Source organism: Psammomys obesus, unplaced genomic scaffold, assembly GCF_907164565.1.
Source record: "Psammomys obesus unplaced genomic scaffold, mPsaObe1.curated_primary_1811, whole genome shotgun sequence".
NCBI classification, from domain to species: Eukaryota; Metazoa; Chordata; class Mammalia; order Rodentia; family Muridae; genus Psammomys; species Psammomys obesus.
This window is the reverse complement of record NW_026592890.1, coordinates 13,907,400-13,929,428: the sequence shown is the minus strand read 5'-3', so window position 1 is coordinate 13,929,428 and position 22,029 is coordinate 13,907,400. Positions and strand designations below refer to the sequence as shown.

Genomic DNA, 22,029 nt, shown 5'->3' with positions numbered 1-22,029 from the left:
AACTAGAAAATCCTGGGAGTCAGCTAGAAATTTTGTTTTTGCACTCAGACCAGGAGATTCTGATATATGCAAAGTCCAGTATCCTTTACAGCCTTCAGCATTTACAGGCTAAGGTATGTTTATCAGCTATTAGAAACTGGTCCTCGAGAAGCCTGGAAATGTTAGATGGAAAGACCACACCCCAAATCTCTCTTTTAAGATTTTTTTTTTTTTTTTTGGCATGTGTGTGTGCTTGTGTGACGTGCATGCAGGAGCCTATCAGATCCTCTAGAACTGCAGCTACAGAATGTTGTGAGCTGCCGTGTACTGGGAACCAAAGCCTGGTCCTCTGCAGGAGCAGTGTACTGCTCTCTTAACAGCTGAGCCATCTCCCCACTACCTCAAAACCAACCCCCCTCCCTCCTTCTTTCTCTTTGGAAGGATAATTTCATTATATATTATGTAAACAGAAAACAGCAGTGTACATTTAACCCAGTCTGGTGGAGAGTTCTTTGTTTCCAGGTTGGCAATGCAAGGCATAGATTCTTGGACCTAGAATGTTACCTCTAGGCAGATCTCATCGTGTCTGCCACTGTAATTATTCCTGATAGCTTCCACTAGCTCAGCCACAGCTACTGTGTCTCCTGTTAACTTGTGTGAAGGTGATGATGGCGCATGTCTCTCTGTGGACCAGTGCTTCAGTTTGGCTTTCTCCTTGACAATACAGTAGGTGACATCATCTTGTAACAGAATAGACAACCAACTCAATGGGGTCTACCTCATGGGTGACTACCACCAGTCCAGACTTCCTGTTCCCCACCTAGGTAGTACTGACCCCTACTCAAAGGATAGGTGGTCTCTCAGTGGGGTTGTCCCCTTAAACAGCAGCTTTCTTCTCCGCACGAGCCAACAATTCTGCTGCTTTTTTTTGCTTTGTCTTTGGTCTATACATAAGAAGCTCAGTTTGACGGTCTAGGGCCTAGGTGAACTGGTTAATTGCGGGAGGTACTTTCAGGCACTTGTAGCCCTTTGCTTCTGCAGCTGAATGGTCTGGGGTGAAAACTCTTTGGGGATAGATGACTTATCTAAGGCCCCAAAACATGAGCCTTTTCTCTTCATAGCAGCAGCAACGAGGGCCACTTTCTTTCCCTTGGCCTTCTTTTCTGTTGGCATTTTGGTGGGGTGAAGGAAATAGCCCCAAATCCTTTAATACCAGAAATTTTAATTTCCAAATGCAATCAATAATTTGTTTAGTCAAGAAATTTCAAATGCCCATGTATGCTGACTGTAGAAGATAAACCGTCTCTGTGGCTTTCTGCAGAAGCTGTGGTCTTGTATGACACACTGCCCACAGCAAGGTTTTCATCTCTAGATATCATAAATGAATATTCCCAAATGTGTAACCCCTCTGATGCAACTATACAAAGGCTTAAGGACTTTCTCTTCCTCCTCCCATTGGTCTCCAGTATCGTCCTCACCAGGGCAGGGTGGGGTATGTTTTGAAGGATGCCTAGATTAATTTTTTAATTTTTATATTATTATTATTATTCTTTGTTTTTTTTGAGACTTAGGTTTCTCTGTGTGTAGTCCTGGCTGTCCTGGAATCACTATGTAGGCTGGCCTCAGACTCACAAGATCTACATGCCTCTGCCACCCGAGTGCTGGAATTAAGGGCGTGTGCCACCACCGCCTGGATGATTAATTCTTTTTAATAGTAAGCTCTAAGAAAATGACTCACTGGTTGTTGAGACTGCCCAAAAATAAAGGAGATTTTTAGTTAAATGACTGTACTTTACAAAAAATATGTTTAGCTAGGCATGGTGGCACACACTTTTAATCCCAGCATGTGGGAAGCAGAGGCAGGGGTGGGGTATCCGTGAGTTTGAGGCCAGCCTGGTCTACAAAGTGAGTCCTGGACAAGCCAGGGCTCTGTTAGCCTCCTGGACAAGCCAGGGCTCTGTTAGCCAGAGAAACTCTGTCTCCAAAACCCAAACAAACAAGCAAATACAAAGTATGTATAACAAAACAATAAAGCGATCGGCTCAGCAGAGCAGCTGGCATAGGAAAGAGCTGTACACATCTCATCCACAGCCACACACGTACACATCATACTTGCACACAGATGTACATACGCTTTCATTCACATACACTCATACTCGTCCACACTGTGACACACACAATCACACACACTCTCAGACACTCGTTCTCTTTCAGTTCACACACTCACATACATACTCTCATCCAGAGTCCAGGCTAAAACAAACCATTGAGGAACCAATAGAATCCCTAAATTTTATGCACAAGAAAAGAGAGGCTGAGGTATTTACAGCCTGAATTCAGAGACCAGAATACACACTCTGGTCTCCAGATCACAGTGAGATAACATCAGCTTCAACCCAATTACAAATGTAATAAAGGTCTATGTACAGGTAGACAGGATGTCTAGACTTCAGCAAGGATGGAGTTCCATAAGCCAAGCAAGGAGAGGCTACTTCTGAGGACTGCAAGACCTGTGGGAGACCAAAGTGGGGTTCCCCACATAAGTACAAAGCAATGCCCAACTTGTGTTCTCACAGGAATAATCACAAATGAATGAATAAGACACAATGAATAAATATATGAATATGCAAAGCCAGTACTTCTCCATACTCTTCCTGTGGAGCTAAGCAAATTAAATGCCAGGGATTTTAGCTACCTTAAAAGTATTTCTCCTTCTCTGTTTCTAAGGTGATAAATCTAATTAAAATAAAATCAAAATAAATAAACAAACAAAACTTCCAGCAAATATAGAACTTCCTGGTTTGTGTCCACTGAGGATATGAAATGTGAAGCTATCAATTAAGGAAAAACAAAAAATAAAACCCCTGTATACTCACATGCAAGTGAATCTTATTGGAATACATTTCAATTGGCTATTTCTCATAATAAAAAATCCTTCATATATCAATGAACTAGATTGCATTAGAACACTGAATTCTATCTACACATGGCTAAGATATCTAATTTCATGTTTTCTTGTTACAATGTTTCCATCTCAGTATATGCAAAACAGTCACAATGGTTACTAAAAAGTGTAGAATGCAACCCTTATCTTATAATACATATTTGTGACACCTGTTTGACAGTGTCACTGTTTTTATAGGCGGTCCACATTATTTGTGGAGGAAGTTGCAGAGGCAGACAACCTTCCACATGGCTGTACATGTTCGGGACACAGAAATCTTTCCTGAGCTACTCAGGAAAGGAGAACTAAAACAAGAAAGCAGAAACAGAAGGCGTCAAACATGGTACCTTTTCTACAAAATGTAAGGCGTCACCTTCTTTATCCTGTGAGACTCTTCTAAGATGTCCTGTGAGCTCATGGTAAGTCAGATGCCCTTAAGTAGCCAAAAACCATTGCTTATTTACAAAGTGCTGAACCACACTTAACAGTTGTTCAAGAGAGACAGGAACTCAACCAGACTCAACTCCACACTCAACCCTCACGGTATAAGACCATAAATGAGGTGGAGAAAAAGCTGGAGAGGCAGCTCATGGAGGAAAACACACACTCCTTGAGCTGGGGAACAACACTAATTCCCTTCCTGTGTTACCAAAACACACCTTTCACAATGTATTGCCCAGCAGAATAACGTGCATGCACAAGCAAGCATATCAACACAAGGAACACAGGAGCGATATGACTATCAGTGAGCCCTGAACACAGCTGACCCACACTGTGGCCCACTTGGCCTGCTATAACAAAGTACCACACGCTGGGCAGGTTATAGCAGGAAAGCAGTTCGACTCTGGAAGCCTTAGACCAAGGTGCTTGTGTCCGCTGAGGGCTATTTTCTGGTGCACAGGCACTGTGTCCTCAACGGGGAAAGAACAAGAGAATTTCCCGTGATGTCCTTTTATAAGGGCACAATCCCCACCTAACCACCCACGCCATTTCCCAAAGGTCTCCTGCCTGTCTAGAACTATCACATATGTGGCTCTGCCCTCAGCACATAAGTCTGGAGAATACAGCAAACAGAGTGCGCTTCCTGCTGTTTCCTTGTTGTTCAGCTTCCAGTTCCTTCTTCCTTCCTTTTGTCCCCTGCCTCCTTTCTGAACTCCCTATTCTATCTCTTTTCCTTTTAGAGATAGTGTCTCATTATACAGCTTAAGCTGGCCTTGAACCTGGAACCTTCTTCCTCTCGCATACTCAGGTTACAAGCATGTGCCATAACATACAACTCTTCTCCCAAATTTTTAAAGAATTTATGTTTTTTTTTTTAATTTTTATTTTTTTCCTGCAATCCTTTACTTCCTTGTACTTTGGTGAAAAATATCTGATTTCTTTTTTATTACCACTAGTCAGGGAAGCAACATCATGCCATGGGTGCTGTTAGAGGGAAAGGCCTTTAGTGAACTGTAGAAATGATCCAATAAAGTCTGAGGAAAGGCCTTTAAAAAGAGAAAGAACAGAAAGCTCAATGAGCTCAGTGAGGCAGCCAGTGGGAGCTATCTCTGAAGAAAAGCTCCTATTTGACATGGGGATAAGACACCCAAGGCTCCAACAAAGCCTCTAAGTCTCTCCTGATGATGGGAGAGGGGGCCGATAGGATCTCTGTCTGTGCCACATGCTTTGTGAGGAGAACGCCTTCAAAGGCACATCCTAGGCACCCACCTCCCCCAGCTGGAGGACCCAGCTCCTAAGTTCCCGATAACACCATCAGATTTTGACTCCATCAATGGCCAGTGCCTTTGTGATCCTGTCACAGAAACTCTCAGGGAGTTGGAGAGGTGGCTTGGTAGGTAAAATGCCCACAGAAGGGGGGAGGACCTGAGTTTGATCCTCCAGAATCCACCATGCTGCATATGCTGCCTGCAACCCTAGGTCTGAGGAGGTGGAGACAGTGCAGCCGCTGTGGCTCTCTGCTCAGCAAGTCTAGCCAAATCAGTGAGTTCCAAACTCAGCGAAAGAATCAAAGTGAACTTAAGAAGATACTCAATGTTGGCCTCTACCTAAGCCCCCTAGCCCCTAACACACAAAGCCTATAAGCTAATAATTCTGTATCACTGGAGTCTTTCAGGGGATAAGAATTGAAGTGCACATTAGTCAACTCGTAATTCTGCAAACAGACATTCATACAAAGCATTCTTTCCTGAGCTGACCCCCTAAGACGAAGAGCTTACGGCTGTGCATACCTTCAACGGTCATCTGCAGAGGCCTAACAAGGTCTGGGTGCTTCAGGGAGTTTCCAGGGTACACAAACCACTCCTTGACCACTGGGCCAATGCTGGCTCCATCTGAGTAAAGAAAACAGGTCAGTAGGTATAGGACCGCAAAGTCCTTCCATAACCACTTGCCTCATGAATTTTCCTTCCCCAGGGATGAAAACAAACATGTCACCAACGGCTACTGCGCTTCTCTAGCTTAACAGTGGCCTAACAGTGGCCCACTCATTCCTTCCACATCGCTTTGCTAAAGGGTGAAAAACAACAAACACAGAAATCTCTGAGCCAACTGAAATTTTACAATAATTCCTCACCAAACATAGAAAAGGACTTTTGTTTTTAAAAGTCTAATGTAAGTTTTATAAGTGGCTTCAAATACTGAGTTCAAGACCAGAAGGAATGGGCTGGAGAGATGGTTTGGTGGTTAAAGGCACTCAATTCCCAGCACTTATATGGCCACTCTCAAACACCCAAAACTCCATTTTCAGGGGATCTGACACCCTCTTCTGACCTCCACAGGCACCAGGCACGCACAAGGTGCAAAGATATACATCCTAGCAAAACATTCTTTTGTTTTGTTATTTTTTTTTTTGTTGTTGTTGTTGTTTTGTTTTTCAAGAGAGGGTTTCTCTGTGCAGGCCTGGCTGTCTTGTACTTGCTTTGTAGACCAGGCTGGCCTGGAACTCAGAGATCTGCCTGCCTCTGCCTCCCCAAAAGCTGGGACTAAAGGTGTGCACTTCCACACCTGGAGGCAAAGCACTCATATGCATAAAAAAATATTGTAAAGCCCCGAAAGGACTCTCATAGACATTCACACATGGAGCCCCCCCCCCCCCCCGCCTCTTTTAAAGATGTTTATTATTTATACAGCATTCTGCTGCAGGCCAGAAGAGGGCACCAGATCTCACTATAGAGTGTTATGAGCCTCCATGTGGTTGCTGGGAATTGAACTCTGGGCTTTTGGGAAAACAGCCAGTGTTCTTAACCCCTGAGCCATCTCTCCAGTCCCATGGATCCACTCTTGAACTGACTTCCTACATTGAACAGATCAAGGCTGACTATACCTAATGGAGTCATCTCAGTTCAGGGATGGGTCCTCATCAGTAAGACCTCCCACCATCTCCCCCAGCATGCTTTACACTTTGAAAAAATAACCCGTACTTGTTTTCCCTAGGACTATTTAAATATGGAAGCCTATTTATATTTCTGGTTTCTTGCCTAAAAAGCCATGTGTGGATTACCTGTACACACTTCCAAGGGTTGTTTGGCCTCTCTCCTCAGGCAGGGAGAAGAGACATTGATTCTGACTACCTGGGAAGGAGCTGGCATTGGGCAGAGACAAAGAACAGCAATGTTCACTCTAAATTTCATCACTCAGATGCTCCAATCTGAAAACAATCCTCCCAGCTCATCCTTGTTTAGAGGGCAGGGGTTTCCCTTGTTTTTTTTTTTTTTTTTATCATTGTTTGTTTTTGAGACAGGATCTTTCTACCTTGTCCTGGCTGTCCTGGAGCTTGCTATGTAGACCACATTGGAATGGAGCTCACAGAGATAGTAGTGTCTTGTGGCATTAATCTTTAATGGTGTTCTCAAGTACAGATCTTACAGACAAACAAAAGCTGCTGTCGGCTTGTCCTCTGAGAATGCACTCTTCTACATTTCTCAGAATCCAACTCCAAACAGTCATTGCTAAAACAGACCACCTGGCTCTCACCTTTCCAGTCCCCAAGTAAAAGTGAGTATACGCGCTGCCGGACCGGGCGGTAGATGAAGGCTTGGCTGGGGAGGGCCTGGTCCAGCTCGTCCTCCAGGGTGTTGCTGCACTCAATCTCCCCGCTGCTCATGATGTTGTATACCAGGTAGCTTTCTGAGTGGACGTGCTGCATCCTGGCCACCTGTCAAGGAGCCAGACTTCTGAGTTTGACACACAGACGGTCAATACCACTTATCACTTTATTTAAGATACTCACACAAGGAACTGTCATTCCAACACATGACATCAAGTGGCATTTAAGTTTTCTTTTTGTTTTTTTAGACTATTAAGTTACTCGCATTACTCTTCTCCTGTGTCCTCCAATCTACCACTACTTATACTTACCTGTGTAATGTCTTATTATTATGTCTGCTTGAGGCCTCCCAATAAACATATCCTCACTGCTCTCCATTCTGGTTGTTACAAAGGCGTCCTAACTGAGCCTCCAGCTTGAGCATCTCACCTTACCAACTCATTCACACTACCACCATGCTGTCTTCTTGGAGACAGATTACTCTGCTCCCCTGGGTAAGACATCCAAATGGCTACCACAAACTTTACTATGACATTCTTGGTCTCACTAGGGTTCAAACCTCCTTTATCTCTTTGCATACCATTTTGCTCTCAGAGAAACTGTGCTATACTCCTCTCAGGGAACAGCACTGTCTTCCAATAGCAGCCCCCTCTTTTACCTTGTGTCTAGAAGCACAAATCTCCCCTGTCTTTCTTACCACAGCTTCCTAACCTCCTACTTCATGACCCTCCTGGACTCCCCTCAATCATGACCTATGTTCTCTACAAACTATTCCCCCTTTCTAGCTGAAATTAAACCACTGTTTGCTCAGGAGACTCAACTTTTATTTTTCCAATCAAACAGCCTGGTGCTAGAAGTTGTGCTGTATTTATTTGTTTGTTCAATTTTTCTTACTCTCTCCCTTCTTTCTTATGTCCCACTGCACCTGGCTTCAATAATTAACAAAAGTCATGTCCCAGCATATGTCTTTTTCCTCCGAATAAGAGGAAGGCCATAAGATGTGACTTAAACTCAACTTTCTCATTAAGCAGCTTAGATCAAAAGGTCTATAATGACCTACATGCAGTTTTTTTTTCAAAACTCATTATTGTGGGAATAAGGTTATTCTATATCTATAGTATTATTCAGAATTTTAAATCTAAACTGTCTACTGAAAGGCATTTAAAATGTTATGTTAGGATGACTTAGACTGTCAAATATTTGGATCTAATTTATGTGCACCTAAGTAGGCCTAATTATATGGACTCACTATTGAGATCTGAGTTTCAATCACCCTATTCTTTATAATACAAGTTTTATTTTAAAAAGCCACTAGATCACTGGGAGGTTTAAATGAGCTGATCTACTTAAAATGTCTGAATGTTTAGGCTATCAGTAAATACCAAGTGGATCACTCAGGAGTAGTCAACTTGCTCTTCTTACTAGACACAGACATGCGGCCTAGCACACTGTTAGAACTCTTTAAACCAAGGCAAACCCACTACCAGGTTTTGACTATTTTTGTTTGCTTTTGAGATTTTAATATAATTACAATGTTTCTCCCTTCCTTTTCCTCCCTCGAAGTCCTCCCAACTCTCCTTCAAGTATAAGGCCTTTTTTCATTAGCTGCTATTGTGCGCATATCTGTATCTGTATACACATATATACTCCTAAATATAACCTGTTGAATACATACTTACATACATGCTTTCAGGGAGACAGACCATGTGGCACTGGTGTGTCCTTCCCTTGAAAATGAGAAGCCAGCCAGGTGGTAGTGGCACACACCTTTAATCCCAGCACTCTGGAAGCAGAGGCAGGCAGATTTCTGAGTTCAAGGCCAGCCTTGGTTTAGAGAGCAAGTTCCAGGACATAGAGGTCCTGGCTCTAAATAAAAGAAAACAGACAAATAAAACAACACATAACAAAAAAAGAAAAGGATCATGAGAAACACTTTTTTTTTTTGAGAAACATTTTTAATGAAAACTCTAATACAGATATTCAACTTAATAGATTTTATGGTATTTTTTACAGTAAAATTACATATACTTAATTTTCAATTGCCTCTTTCACTTCTGACTTTGTGTATGTGTGTGTGTTTTGAGACAGGGTCTCTCTGCATAGCCCTTGTAACTCACATGTATACCAGACTGGCCTTGAACTCACAGAGATCCTAGATTAAAATAATGTGTTACTATCCCCAGGCCACTTCTTACTCTCTGTTTCAAAGTTTGTATTTACAAATTTACGTAGAAAATAATAATGAATTATGTATACTTACTCTTCCAATAAAAACTTAATTTCAGCATAAACATGTAGATAGACAGATAGATAGAGAGACAGATAGATAGACACTCCCTTCTAAAGGTATAATGCTTGCAGTTAAGTTATGCATTTAGGATTCTTAATTCAGTCTTGTTAATACCACCCAAGTGCTCTTTGCTTCTGCCATGCCCTTTAATTGTAGTTTACTCAGTATCATGAAAGCTATATAATGGGCTGTTCAATATGATCTTTAAACTGACCGGAAGAAGTATGCACATGCAGCTGTGCTCATGCCTGCCATGGTTCCACATCAAGCCTATGAACAAGTGACTGTGCTCATGCCCACCATGGTTCCACATCAAGCCTATGACCAAGTGACTGTGGCCATGCCTGCCATGGTTCCACATCAAGCCTTCCAAATGTGTGGAAGCCATGCCTCTTAGACAGGTTTGCAAGACTCCACTAGAGTATGGGTGGAGGCAAGGGCAACACAATTAAATTCATCTGTAAATGTAAGACACGCTCTGTGACATCGCATAGCACTTGCTTTTGCCTGTGAGGTCTTCTTGACCCCTTCTTCCCTGCTGCCCTTTGCAGATCCCAGCAAGCGGTCTACCTACACCTTTGCCATAGTCCACACCTGTCCACAATCACCAAAATAGTCACTAAAATCTCCCAACTGTCAAACCCAGATGCATTTTGGTCCAAGCCCTACTTAAAAAACTAAAGTCTTTTTTTAAAAATACTTTGACATATGCAGTTACCATACTTTCCCTTCCCACCACTCCTGCTTGCCCTCCACCTACTACCTTCTTCACAAATCTCTCTTGTGCCTTTATGTCTATTTGATTTGTTTTATGATCTACCAAGGTTAACCAGGGCCATCTGTGTTTCTGTGGACTTAGAGCTAGCCACTGGAGTCTGGTGGGCTTAGCAGAGGCCGCACCCTCTTTCTTGACCTTTGTAGTACTTACACTCTATGACTTTTCTCCTCTTATAAGAGAATTACTTTCTCCTCATTCTCCTTGTCTCTCAGTTAAGTATTTAAGACTCCATCCTACATACTTTTACTGTAGGCTTCTAACAGAAGACTGGAACTTCAAGCCTGTACTTCATTGTGTGCGCATGTCAAAGGGGCTACCCTCACCCCTCTGTAGTGGAACTGTTACTCACCTTGTTGAAAATTGCACTTCTCCCTTAGCTGCTGCGGCTACTGTTTCAGGTGTGCAAGGAGGAATTCTATGACAACACGAACCTATTTACTGCTGGTTTCACTTCTAAACCAGGGTATAAGCCAATCACAGTGGCACATGCCTGCAAGTCTAGCACTTGAGAGGCTCAGGCAGACAGGCTGAGAATCCTAACAGAGGTCAGTCATGATCACTTCTGGAGTGACTAATATCCAAAATTCTTTCTCATATTCCTTTTCTTTGCACTGAAAACATCAATTCAGTTTTTGACATCAGATCTTTATGGTTATTTACTTTCTTGGTGCCAGGGGTTGAATCTCGGGTCTTGGGAAGTATGTGGTCTACTGCCGAGCCACACCCCACCTGCTATCAGACCTTTACATCATGCTACTTGATCATCAAAATGATCCAATCTGCTGCTCCTGTTGTGCCCCTCAGCATTTTCACCTAACTTACAGCAGAACTGGTGCTAAATCTCTACCGGCAGCATTCTTTCAATTATTAGTTTTTTTCTTTAAACTAGGGTGGAGACCCTCAAACCAAAAGGCACAATGTAGCTGCTTTTCCGACTGCCATTTCCTAATTCTGGCTCATTTACCCACATTTGTCTTTTACTTGAATTTTTGCAGTAGTTGAGTTTAAATCTGTTCTTTGCAGTATAATCAGTGTTTAAAAGCAAACATCAATCTCATCACATGTATTTAAAAATGTGCAACACTGCTTCACTAGGCACAGAAATGAAGCACTAAATTCTTTCATAGCAAATGAGGTTCCCTGCCCTGCATGGTCTAGCCGAAGCTGTCGGGCCCACCCTCTGCGCAAAAACTGAGAGAGCTATGCAGACTCTGGACTTGGTAGGAGGCAGAACAGCCCTCACAAGCGGACCCTGAGTCACAGAGAGCAAGTGCAGGACACAAACAGGAAATAATGGGAAGGGGCCGGATGAAAACAGAGGCAAGCAGAGTGGCTGCAGAGTCAGCAGGGCAAGCCAACACCATCTCCCTCTGGGACACCCAAGGCTAAGTTTTGGGACAGATATCACCTCAGGTGGCACACGAGACCAGGAGAGAGAAGCTTCAGGGGATCCCATTTATTTCTGTGCTGTTGGAACTCCTGGCTATACTTCATTTCCAAGTGGCCAGCAGAGAAGACAGTCGTAAGCTTGAGGTCAGATCCAGAGGCTGGATGGGGATCCTGGCTTAGGACCGGATGTCATGAGCCTTGGACACTGCTCAGTTCAGAAGGCAGCCAAAAGCTTCTCGCTCTGGTGACTGAACAGACGTCATGAGCCTTGGACATCTCTGCCCTCAAGTCAGATTGAAGCCAAGAGCTCCTACACAGAGCTGGTGACTAAAAAGGTGCAATGTGAGCTCTGCCTTCAACAAACAAGAATCTGAGGAGAGTCTTCGAAGGAGCTGTATTAAAGTGGCATTGTTACATCTAATCTGCATAATAAAACTGAACGTTAAGCAAGGTCAGCCTCACCTTCTCCCTACCCTGAAGAGCGCCAACCTGTCCACCAGGCCACATCCACTTTACTGCTCTCACACTGCCAGCACTGTCCTGAAGGGCCCCTGTGTCTCTCCATGAAGGTCCTTCCATGAAGCACTAGCGATACCTCCAAGTGCAAACAATCATTTTGTTTTCTGAATTCTTAATATCTGTCCACCTGTGGCTCTCCTCAGGAATGTGAGAGTCTACATTTTACTGTGATCACTGTAACTTGCCATTCAGTAGCTTGCTACAATCCATTAACAGAAAAGAGGTCAATGGCTTTTTAAAAAGGGGAGAGACTGATGTGGCTGTCGCAGGAAGGAGTCACTAAGGAGCTAAGCTACAGTTGGGGAAGAAGTCATTTATCCCACAAACACTTGAAGAAGAGCTATAAAAAGACAGTATTTGAGGTGTAAAACATACAACATTGGGAAAACAGAGGGATGCTGATCACCCAACAAGATTCCAACTGAAGTTCACAGAGGGTGGGTAAGACATAGTTTTAACAGTGGCTGTAACAGAGGGGACTGGTGAGCACTGGGTAGGAGAAGGTGGAAGAGCGTGTACAATAGTGTGAGGACCATGTGACCAAACAAAAGGTAGGAAAACCAGCCTGACAGAGGCAGGAGACAGGCAGAGACCAGGCGGGAGACAGGCAAAGGCTAGACACCATTATTTCTTGGCTATATGTTTTTGTTACAAAATAATAATTATAAGAAAATACAAGATAAGGAGCTTTATTTCCCTACACAGTGTGACAAATGAACTAGAAAGGACAACAGCCTACTCAGGAGGCGTTCTTGACAACGCCTCCTGACAGTAATTAAGACAGTAATTCCTACAACAGATAGCTGTGACTAGTGAAAAAAATATAGCTGGAAGAAATGGATACTGCACAAACAGAAAACTCATAAGGCTAAGAAAGGTTGGCTATGAAAAGTGAGAAAGTCAGCTATGGTGGCACATGACTTTACTCTTAGCACCAGGGAAGCAGAGGCAGGGAAATTATTTTGAGTGCAAAGTTAGCCTGGTCTACATAGTGAGTTCCAGGACAGCCTGGACTACACAGTGACACCCTGACTCAAAAGTGAGACAGAATTCCTAGATCTGTAGCTTGAAAGATGGTGACACAAGGCAGTGCTCAAAAGTTTGTGGTAAAATCCTGCTTGGTTCTGAGCTTGCAATCTTTAGACATTCTTGTAGTTATCGCCCTATCCATACAACCAAGACAACAGGACTTGGGATGTAGCTCAAGGTTAGCATATACTTAGCATGATGGCAGAGTTGGGGTAACTAGAAAAGTGCCTATTTCACAGGGCTGTTGTAAGAGTCAAATGAGAAAAGATAGACGCACAAAACTTCAAAAAAAAAATTGGAAAATTCGAACAGTAACTCTCCACTAAACTGAACTCTTCAAAGCTTACATGTTAACTTAGAATCAGCCCAAACTCCTAGCATTTAATAACTTTTATAGTGCAGTTACACTCTGTCTTCTCCAAGCTTCCCTTTCCACAAGCCCTAGACTCTTGCCTGGATAGTTTACCAGTGTGCCTCACAGTGACACTAATTTAATCACTACATCCATAGGGTTCCTACAACCCCACATTTGACTTATTCAAAGCAAATGTTGTCCTCCAGGAGGCCTGACTCCATGAGGAAGCTTTCTCTTTATAGCTAACCCACAACATTCTCTCCTTAGAATTGCTACAGCCCTTTCCCACCCTATTTATGAGACAATATCAAATGTATTTACAGTATGATTTCATATACATAGTGACATCTTCCTAACTAGACTCAAGAGGTTTTTAGTCTGTATCTTCCCACAGTGCTCTGCAGTTAATCAATAAATTCTCAGAACAAATCCATTAGTAGGCATACTTCCAAACATAACATTGTAGAGGAAGGTCGGGGGGTGGGGAACAGCCACTTACCTTTAAGATTTCAGAGTTTGAAATCATGGTTACTTGTTTTACTTCAGGTTCCATATCCATGGCATCTTCTTGTTTAATTTCAGATTGTGTATACATGAGTGCTTCTAGATCAAACTCAGAGTCTGTTTCTGAAGGTAATTTTTGCTTGAACTCTGGGAATGCATATATGAAAACTTCTTGCTTGGATTCAGGATCTGTGCACATAGGCACTTCTTGTTTGGATTCAGGATCTGTGGACATGGAAGCTTCTTGGTTGGATTCAGGATCCATACACATGGGAACTTCTTGCGTGGACTCAGGATTGGCGCACACGTGAACTTCTTGTTTGCATTCAGAGTCTATACACATAGGAACTTCTTGCTTGGATGCAGGGTTTAAACTCACCACCTGCTTGTCTGTCATGCCTTTGGGTTTCTGAATTAACCATGGAGACTTCTGTCCTGGCAGAAGATATGATGTCACTCCTTTGTAAAAAAGAAGTTTGTTTGTCCCCAGGGGTAACATCTCTTCTATCTTTTTCTCACCTTGATGCAAGTGAAGGACTTTGGAGATATAGTCTGAGACAGCTAAGATAATGTTTCCTTTCTTGCCAATATTCTCTTTCACAGAAGCATAGGAGGACAAGCACTTGTACCGAAAGCTTTCAAACATGCCCTCTGGGGTGATGTCATTGCCAAGCAGACAGGCCAGCAGAGGAAGGTCGGCCACGTGGAGGCTGAGGCTCTCACAGAGCTTTTCTCGACACAGCATAATGGTTTCGAGACTCTCTAGGCAAAGGTCGCCGATCGAAAAGTAGGGACAGGTGTCATAAATTAAGTAATCGGTGTCTTCCCCAAGGATCCCAAGACAGTTGTGCTGGAGACCGTAAGAAGCTACCTCATAGTCTGCTTCCCGTAATGAACAGAAAGTCTCCTGGCCCAGTGTCTTTAGAGCGAACCTTGTAAATATGGCCAGGCCGGAGGGGATGAAAAACATGTTTCTGCCTGGCTGATCTCTTTTTGACTTGATATGGTGGAAAATCTTGGATATCTCCCTGTTGTTCTTAAGTCTTCGCTTTACCCACTCATCTCTCTTACCTGGCTCCACCATACCATCAAAGAAGAATACCAACTTGATGCCCGCAGATGTGAAGGCCGTAACAAAATCTCTCAAAGCAGAAAAGTATTCTCGCCACTGGCCACCACAGACCCAAGACTCTGGTGTGTACCAGTATCGCAGGCAGCACATGGCGTCCACCACAATGGTGGGAGTACATTCGGGGTACTTGTTTCGGTGTTGCCTGGCCAGCTCGGGGATATTTACCACTGTACATATATGTGGGCAGGTACTTCCCACAAACCCCTGCAAACCTCTCACACCCATAATTGAATTCTATGAATCTGCAAAAAACAAAATGAGATAAATCCACAATTAGTAACGATAACGTTACTTCTAGACACTCATCATTTAACGTTCTAAAAATAAAGTGTATCACCAAGCTACATGACATATTGACTAGGAGTGTTTTCAATGAACATAAGGAGACGTTTTTATTAAGTATGCATTAATTTCTAGAGCAGGAAATTGTCTTTCACAGCAGCCATTTTCACCCACTAAGCCATCTTACCAGACTGAGTTAAGTTTTTAAAAGGGTAATTATCTCCCACCTAAGATTTAAGTAGAAGTTATTTTTAAAATTTAAAATAAAAATTGAAACATAGGTCATCTGCAAATTGGTACTCTTTTTTTTTTTTTTTTTTTTTGAGATAGAGTCTCACAAATGTAATTCTGGTAATAGATCAGGATAGCCTTGAACTCCTAGAGACCCACCTGCCTCTCCCTGCTGAGTGCTGGGATTAAGAGCTTATGCCATTATACCTTGCTTGAATTACTTTTGCTAACTAAAAGTAGCCAGACACAAACACTTGCAGTCCAGAAAAAGAGCATGCTGTCCTGATGTACATAAAATTCTAGTTCACTGACAGATAAGCAAATCTGTGGTGATAAAAGCAGACCAGTGATTGTCATAAACATAGTAATAATTAATCATCATAATAATGATGATGGGGCAGGGTGGTGGTGGCTCATGCTTTTAATCCCAGCACCTGGGAGGCAGAGACAGGTGAATCTCTGTGAGTTCAAGGCCAGTCTGGTCTAGAGCTCCAGGAAGGCCAGGGCTGTTACACAGAGAAACCTTGTCTTGAAAAACCAAAAAATAAATAAATGTTAAAACTTGAAAAAAAAAAAATGATGATGATGTTACTGACTTGTAGAAAAGAAGTTGACATGATTTCCCTTCAGATGGGACCTTTTTTAAAGTTATAGCTGGGATGGCAGCCATATGATGGAGCAATGAAGTAGACCAAGTCTTCAGGTAAAAAAACAGAGGTTTATTAATAGAGAGAGGATGACAGGGTTGATTAATATAAAGAGCCAGACTGTTCAGTTCCCAGAATACTAAGAGAGCTATAGCACCAAACCACAGATGGCATGCTGAGGTCCTGAAGGAAGAGAGAATTTTTTCTGTTTACAAGAAACAAAGGTAGTTTCTGATTGTAATTGGGGGGGGTGGTTGTTAATTCCATGCCATGTGACCCAGCCTACTTGCCAGGAGTCACAAGGCATGAAGGCACCAGATAAAAAGTAAAATTATTATTCAAGGTTTTCTTCAGAACCCGCATGAGGGGCTGGTTCTCGCTGTGTGACACAGGCCTCTGGCAGGTCTGTGGTCTAAAAGAGCTGTCTCTGATGCCCAAGAATATACTCTGAAGTGACAGGCATGGACACTACTGGCTATGCTGATAAACATATTTAATACAAATATTAAAGCTTATCAAACTATGCAGGTAGATGTGCCAAGTACACTTAATAATAGAAAACTACATAAAATGTAGATAAAGATAAAAATAATTGCAATATTTGAGATAGTGACTTCATGAAAAAAACTATAAAATGGTTCAAGAGTCAAAATTTAAAATGTGGGAAAGCATCACATTTTTTAGTTTATTTGGTAAGATGTATTTACATATGTCCTTATATACATATAAATGAAAGACATTCTTTAGGCAGACAACAAGGTCCATAAAAAAAAAAAATTAAAACCTTTTAAAATCCACAAAATTCCTAAGAACCCACCCCAAAGTTACAAAAGCAGTAGGTAACTGCTCAGGAGAAGGAAATCTCTGAATAGCCAGGATGCCTGCAAGAGAGCTTCATGGATGCAGTTCTCATGAGTTGTTACTCAAGCTGGAGTGGGCTTTTTGGTTATAGAGCAGCCTTTGAGTCACCCACGTCCCTGTAAATAACTTCAACATACACACTGGTTTGTTAAGCTTCACTTAGTTGGAATCTGCTTTTTGGTCTGTTGTCAGTGGCCTACCTGAGGTGAACAGGCTTCCTGAGGAATTATCTATCACACAGCACACAATTAGCACACTGTAAAATAAAATTTCCCAAAGACAGAAAGCTGCAGATATTAAATTATTATTCTTTTTCTTTACTGCTAAAAGCAGGTAAGGAAGTTCTCTGCTCCCTAAAGTAGTTATTATAAGATGACTGGAAAAAGAAACAACAACATACAAATAAATTAGGGACTTTTTACAGCTGGGTATTTGGGTAAGTCTTAATAGGTACATAAGCAGTAAATAATGCTGAGATGAGGAAACTTTCCAAACAGCCCACTCCCACTCCTACACGATGGAAGTCCTACTGCTCAAAATACAACCTGAGATGCCCTGGGAGGTGCTATAGTCAAGGTGGGTGGCAAGAGAAATAATGAATCTGTTGTTGGTGCCTTTCTAAAATGGGTAAGGAACAAGCAGCCAGAGCTCCTACACCACACTAACTAACGTCAGTAAAAGTCAGGAAATACCCACTAATGGATGGGAGATGGGGAAAATGATCAGAGGCTCCCTGAAGAACGTGGTCGTTGATAACAGCAAGTCCCTAAGATGGAAAGGTCGGAGAGCACATGCAGAGAAGCCTAAACCAAAAGGTTGACCAGGGGAACTGAACACAGCAGGGGCCTCTCCATCACTGCAAGTCCCACTTCTCCACTACCCGAGCCTGAGACTCTACCTCGCTGGTCCTCAGCGTACTGCGGCTGGGCTCAGGAAGAGCCTCCAACCCGCTCCACCAGAGGGTGGCTGCCTCTATCCTCCGCCCGGGCCGCACCAGCGGGGCGCAAGAGCAGCCAGGGCGCCGAGCAGTCGAGGCGAAGGACGCGGAGGGGCGTGGCCACGGCGGGGCCCCGGGCGAGGAGGCGCGACCGCAGAGACCGAGGGCCGAACCCCGGCCCGGCCTACCTAGAGGAGCTCTGCGGTAGCTGCAGACGCGTCAACCAGATTTCAGACCCGCAGTCTCCGGAGCGCTCACTTCCGCTTCCGTTATTGCACTTCCGCCCGAGGATGCGCCTCTTTAGAGAAGGTGAAGCTTGCGCTTACATAACTGGAAGTAAAAGGACGAAGGGACGAAAGGGATGTAACGCGCAGGCGCTAGAGAGGGAGGCCGGGTGCGTGTCGCACAGACGCAGGGTAAGAGGGACGCCTCACCCCGTTGTCCAGTAACCGGGAGGCGGGGCCTAGGAGTCCCCCTATCCGCTACCCCTGGGTAGTCCGACCGCGCAGTGGGCTTGTCCTACGGACTGGCACTAGCACCCTGCTCCGGTAGTGCATGCAGACTGGCCGCAGCGGATATTGAAAATCCGCAACGGGCAAAGTGTAGCTCCCCTTGTGTCAGTAACCCCCCAGCTTGGGGTATTGGAAACACTTGGATCTCAAGGTTACAGCTTTGGGCTTTAATAACTGTTGAGTCAACACACCCAGCTGCTTGTGTTAACCTAATGGTATCAGAGCTCTCAGTCTTCAGCTAAATCTCCAGGATTTTTTTTCCCTCAGCTGCCAGAGGCAGCAACAACTCGGTGAGTTTGCGCAGCAGCTGGAGCTTGCAGTAAAAACATCTGTTTACTGTCATGAGGTCTGGCGTAACTGAGCAGAGTCGTCAAGTGCTGTCTCATGGCGTCATGGTCAAAGCTGAGTTTCCCAGGGCAATGCCACAGCAGGGGCAGTGGCAGATTGCAGTGGTTCCCTTGACTGAAACAAGGTCTCTTTGGGCAACTGCAGCTGACATAAAGTCTTCTCTGGGCACTGGTGGCTAGAACAGAGCAGTTGTAGTTGCAGTTGCCCTGATGATGGCTTGAGGAACCTCCAGGGGCAGCTACTTGATTTATAGTTCCTGCTTGATTGACAACCCCCCTATCTCCAGAAATGGTGAGACCAAAGTTGCAATCGCCACCACCCGCATAGTGCTCAGGACTTAAGGAGTGACAGCAACACCATTTAGTCTTAGCAGCTTTGGGGATGGTGGAAATAAGCCATTGGGTCCCAATTCAGTCTTCATCTCTGCTGTCTTGGAATAGCTTCTCACTATCTAGTTACTTTTCTATTGTTTTGATAAAACACCATGACCACAGAGTCAGTCACCACCCCAGTGGGGAAGTGCAGCAGCAGGCAGGTCTGGCAACTCCTGTTTAAAAGAAGGAAAATCCCAGCTGCTCTATTTTATCAAGAAAGACTCAGGAGCCAGATGCTGGGAAGAAAACCTGCTAGCTCAGAGAGGGAGAGAAAGTAACCAGCTAACCGTCCTTCTCAGCTCAGGTCTGGATCAAAAAAACCCAAAAGGCCCACTAGCTCAGCAGACAGCCTAGAAGCAAAAAAGCCAAAAACTCCCAAGGGCAAAGGCTTGCTATCTCAAAGACCAAAAAGCCAGAAAGCTGAGGAGCTGGAGCCTAAGCTAAAGCCAGAGCTTGAGCTAATCCTTTTCTTCTTCTCCACACTGTCTTAAATACCTCTCAACTCAAAGTCCCTCCTACTTTTTAATCCTTGTTAGCTGGTTTCTTGCTCTGCCTCTTGACTTAGGGTTTACTTTATTAAATCCAATGTACAGAAATTTCTTGGATTAAAGGTATGTGCTAGGGCTTCGTGAACCACACCATAATCACTTGTTTACAATAAACGGAAAGTTTTTGGATTAAAGATGTGTGATAGGTCCCAAACACAGGTTTTATAGATCACAATTTTGTTGTTCACAATGTGATCAAATATCCTGGAACAGGCTGGAGCAGCTGAGAGCTCTCATGTTCAACCACATGCAGGAAGCAGTAACAGTGAAATGGGAATAGTTCAAGGTTTTAAAACCTCAAAGCTCACCCCCAGAGACACACTTCCACCAACAAGGCCACACATTCAAAATCTACCCAAACTGTCACCAATTGAGGACCAAGTATTCGAACATCTGAGCCTATGGGGGACATTCTCATTCAAACCACTATACTTAGTTTCTCTGTCAGGCAACTGCTTCTGTGGCCCTGATGACAACTGTCAGTCTAGAAAGCAAACTATCCAATATGTCTTGGTTACATTTTTTTTGCCAGCCTGACACAAGCTAGAGTTATGTAAAAAGAGATCCCTCAAGGGAGAAAATAGTTCCATCAGATTGCCTATAGGTAACTCTGTAGGATATTTTCTTGAAAAATTATTCCATGTGGGAGGTTCCAGCCCACTGAAGGCAGTGCCACCCCTGGGCAGAGGGTCCTGAGTTGTGTAAGACAGCAGGCTGCCTCCAGATTCCTGCCTTCTCTTCCCTCAGTGGTCTGTGCATGACCCAGGATACATAAGCCAAATAAAATCTTTCCTCTCCAAGTTGCTTTTGGTTATGGTATTTTATCATAGTCATGAAAGCCCTAAGGAAGATAGAAATTGGTACAAGGTTCATGGGATATTGCTGTGACAGACCTGACCATGTCTGGGGAATGATCATGGAAGGACTTTGGAACTTTGGACTAGAAAAGCGATTGAGTGTTCAGAGCTGAGATATTGTGGGAACCTAGAAGATAATGCTGAGATCAGATTACATGATGAAGATCTGGCTTGTGAATTTTCAGAGGGAAGTTTGAGCATCTCTTCAAGGCTCTATCAGGGCCATTCCATATTTTAAATTAAGAATCAAGGAGCTAGAGAATTGGCTCAGTGGTTAAGAGCACTTGTTACTAGAGAAGGGATGTAAGTTTTATCCCTAGTATGCACAGGGCAGCTTATCATCATCTATAATTCCAATCCCAGGGGATCTGATGCCCTCTTCTGACTTTCTAGGGAAACAAGCAGGCAGGCACATGTGCACATACATGCAAAAACACTCATTATAGAAGAAAATAACAATAAAAGAATCTGTGGTTCTTTTCAGCAGAAACTAAAGAATAGGCTATGTTTGACAAGAGACCAGAACCGTTAAAGTGAAACTTGCTTTACCAGGACAATCAATATTGGCCAGCTGGGGCTGAAGAATCCTCTATGGCTAAGAACAGACCAACATCATTGAGACAACATCTGGGGAACATTTTATCAGCGTCAGCACACAAAAACTGTGGTCTATCCGGGGCCAAGTCTAAACTTTGTGCTGGCAGCCAAATTTGGTAATGTGTAAGAGTCACCGAGGTGGTACTGGTTTTGAAGGTGTGAAGGGGTTGTGGAGAGCAGCTGAGGCTTGGCACCGTGAGAGGCTGGGAGAGCACAGAGGAGAAGTTGCGGCCCAGTTCCAGCAGAGACCCAAGCATTTTGGAGACGTCAGTACCATAGATGTGGCCATCAAGGGCAACAGCAGCTGTGGAATGCAGTCAGCCTGAGAGTGTGAAATGCACTACGACTACGTGTGCTTGGATGGCAGAGCCAGAGGGTTGGAGTTGCCCGCTCCCTTTAGAGCCCACAAGATCACGAGTCCGAGACATCTGTCACTGAGCTTTACGCTGCTGGTCTGGGCTTTACTTTGATTTGAATGTAACTGTGTCCTGATTTTTCACTCTTGGAGTAAGAAAATATTTAACTTGTTTTGATTTCACAGGTGCCCACAGTTGAGAGACTTTGGACTTTTAAAGAGACATTGTGTTTTTAAAGAGAACTTGGTCTTTCGAAGTGTTCAAAAATGTAAAGCTGTGGAACTTTTAAAGTGATTTATATTTAACTTTTAAAGTGATTTAGTATAAAGTGTTTTATACTGTGATATTGACATTAACATGAGGTCTTGGGGATAAACAAAGGAAGGGAAGGTTTAATAGTAATGTATTTGTGTGTCAGGTTTGCAAGAGATCAATCCTCCTGATTGTGTTCTCTTTTCTTTTCTTTTCTTTTCTTTTCTTTTCTTTTCTTTTCTTTTCTTTTCTTTTCTTTT

General features: G+C 43.4%; 1 protein-coding gene across 7 annotated transcripts in view; it reads right to left on the bottom strand.

Moving 5' to 3' along the window:
• Fam120b (family with sequence similarity 120B) overlaps window positions 1-18,220 on the bottom strand; it is a 43,623-nt gene extending 25,403 nt beyond the window's left edge. For 3 of the 7 annotated variants that reach the window (XM_055616139.1, XM_055616135.1, XM_055616133.1), the window contains exons 1-4: window positions 18,114-18,204; window positions 13,831-15,209; window positions 6,899-7,079; window positions 5,155-5,256 (exon numbers count right to left, since the gene is read on the bottom strand). In XM_055616139.1, coding sequence (XP_055472114.1) covers window positions 5,155-5,256; window positions 6,899-7,079; window positions 13,831-15,192 — 1,645 coding nt within the window. In that variant the 5' untranslated portion in view covers window positions 15,193-15,209; window positions 18,114-18,204. Of the gene's footprint in view, window positions 1-5,154; window positions 5,257-6,898; window positions 7,080-13,830; window positions 15,210-17,886 lie in introns of all 7 variants that reach the window. The other 4 variants (XM_055616137.1, XM_055616136.1, XM_055616134.1 and 1 more) reach the window with 3 other exon arrangements.
• Between the last annotated feature and the right edge of the window lie 3,809 nt (window positions 18,221-22,029).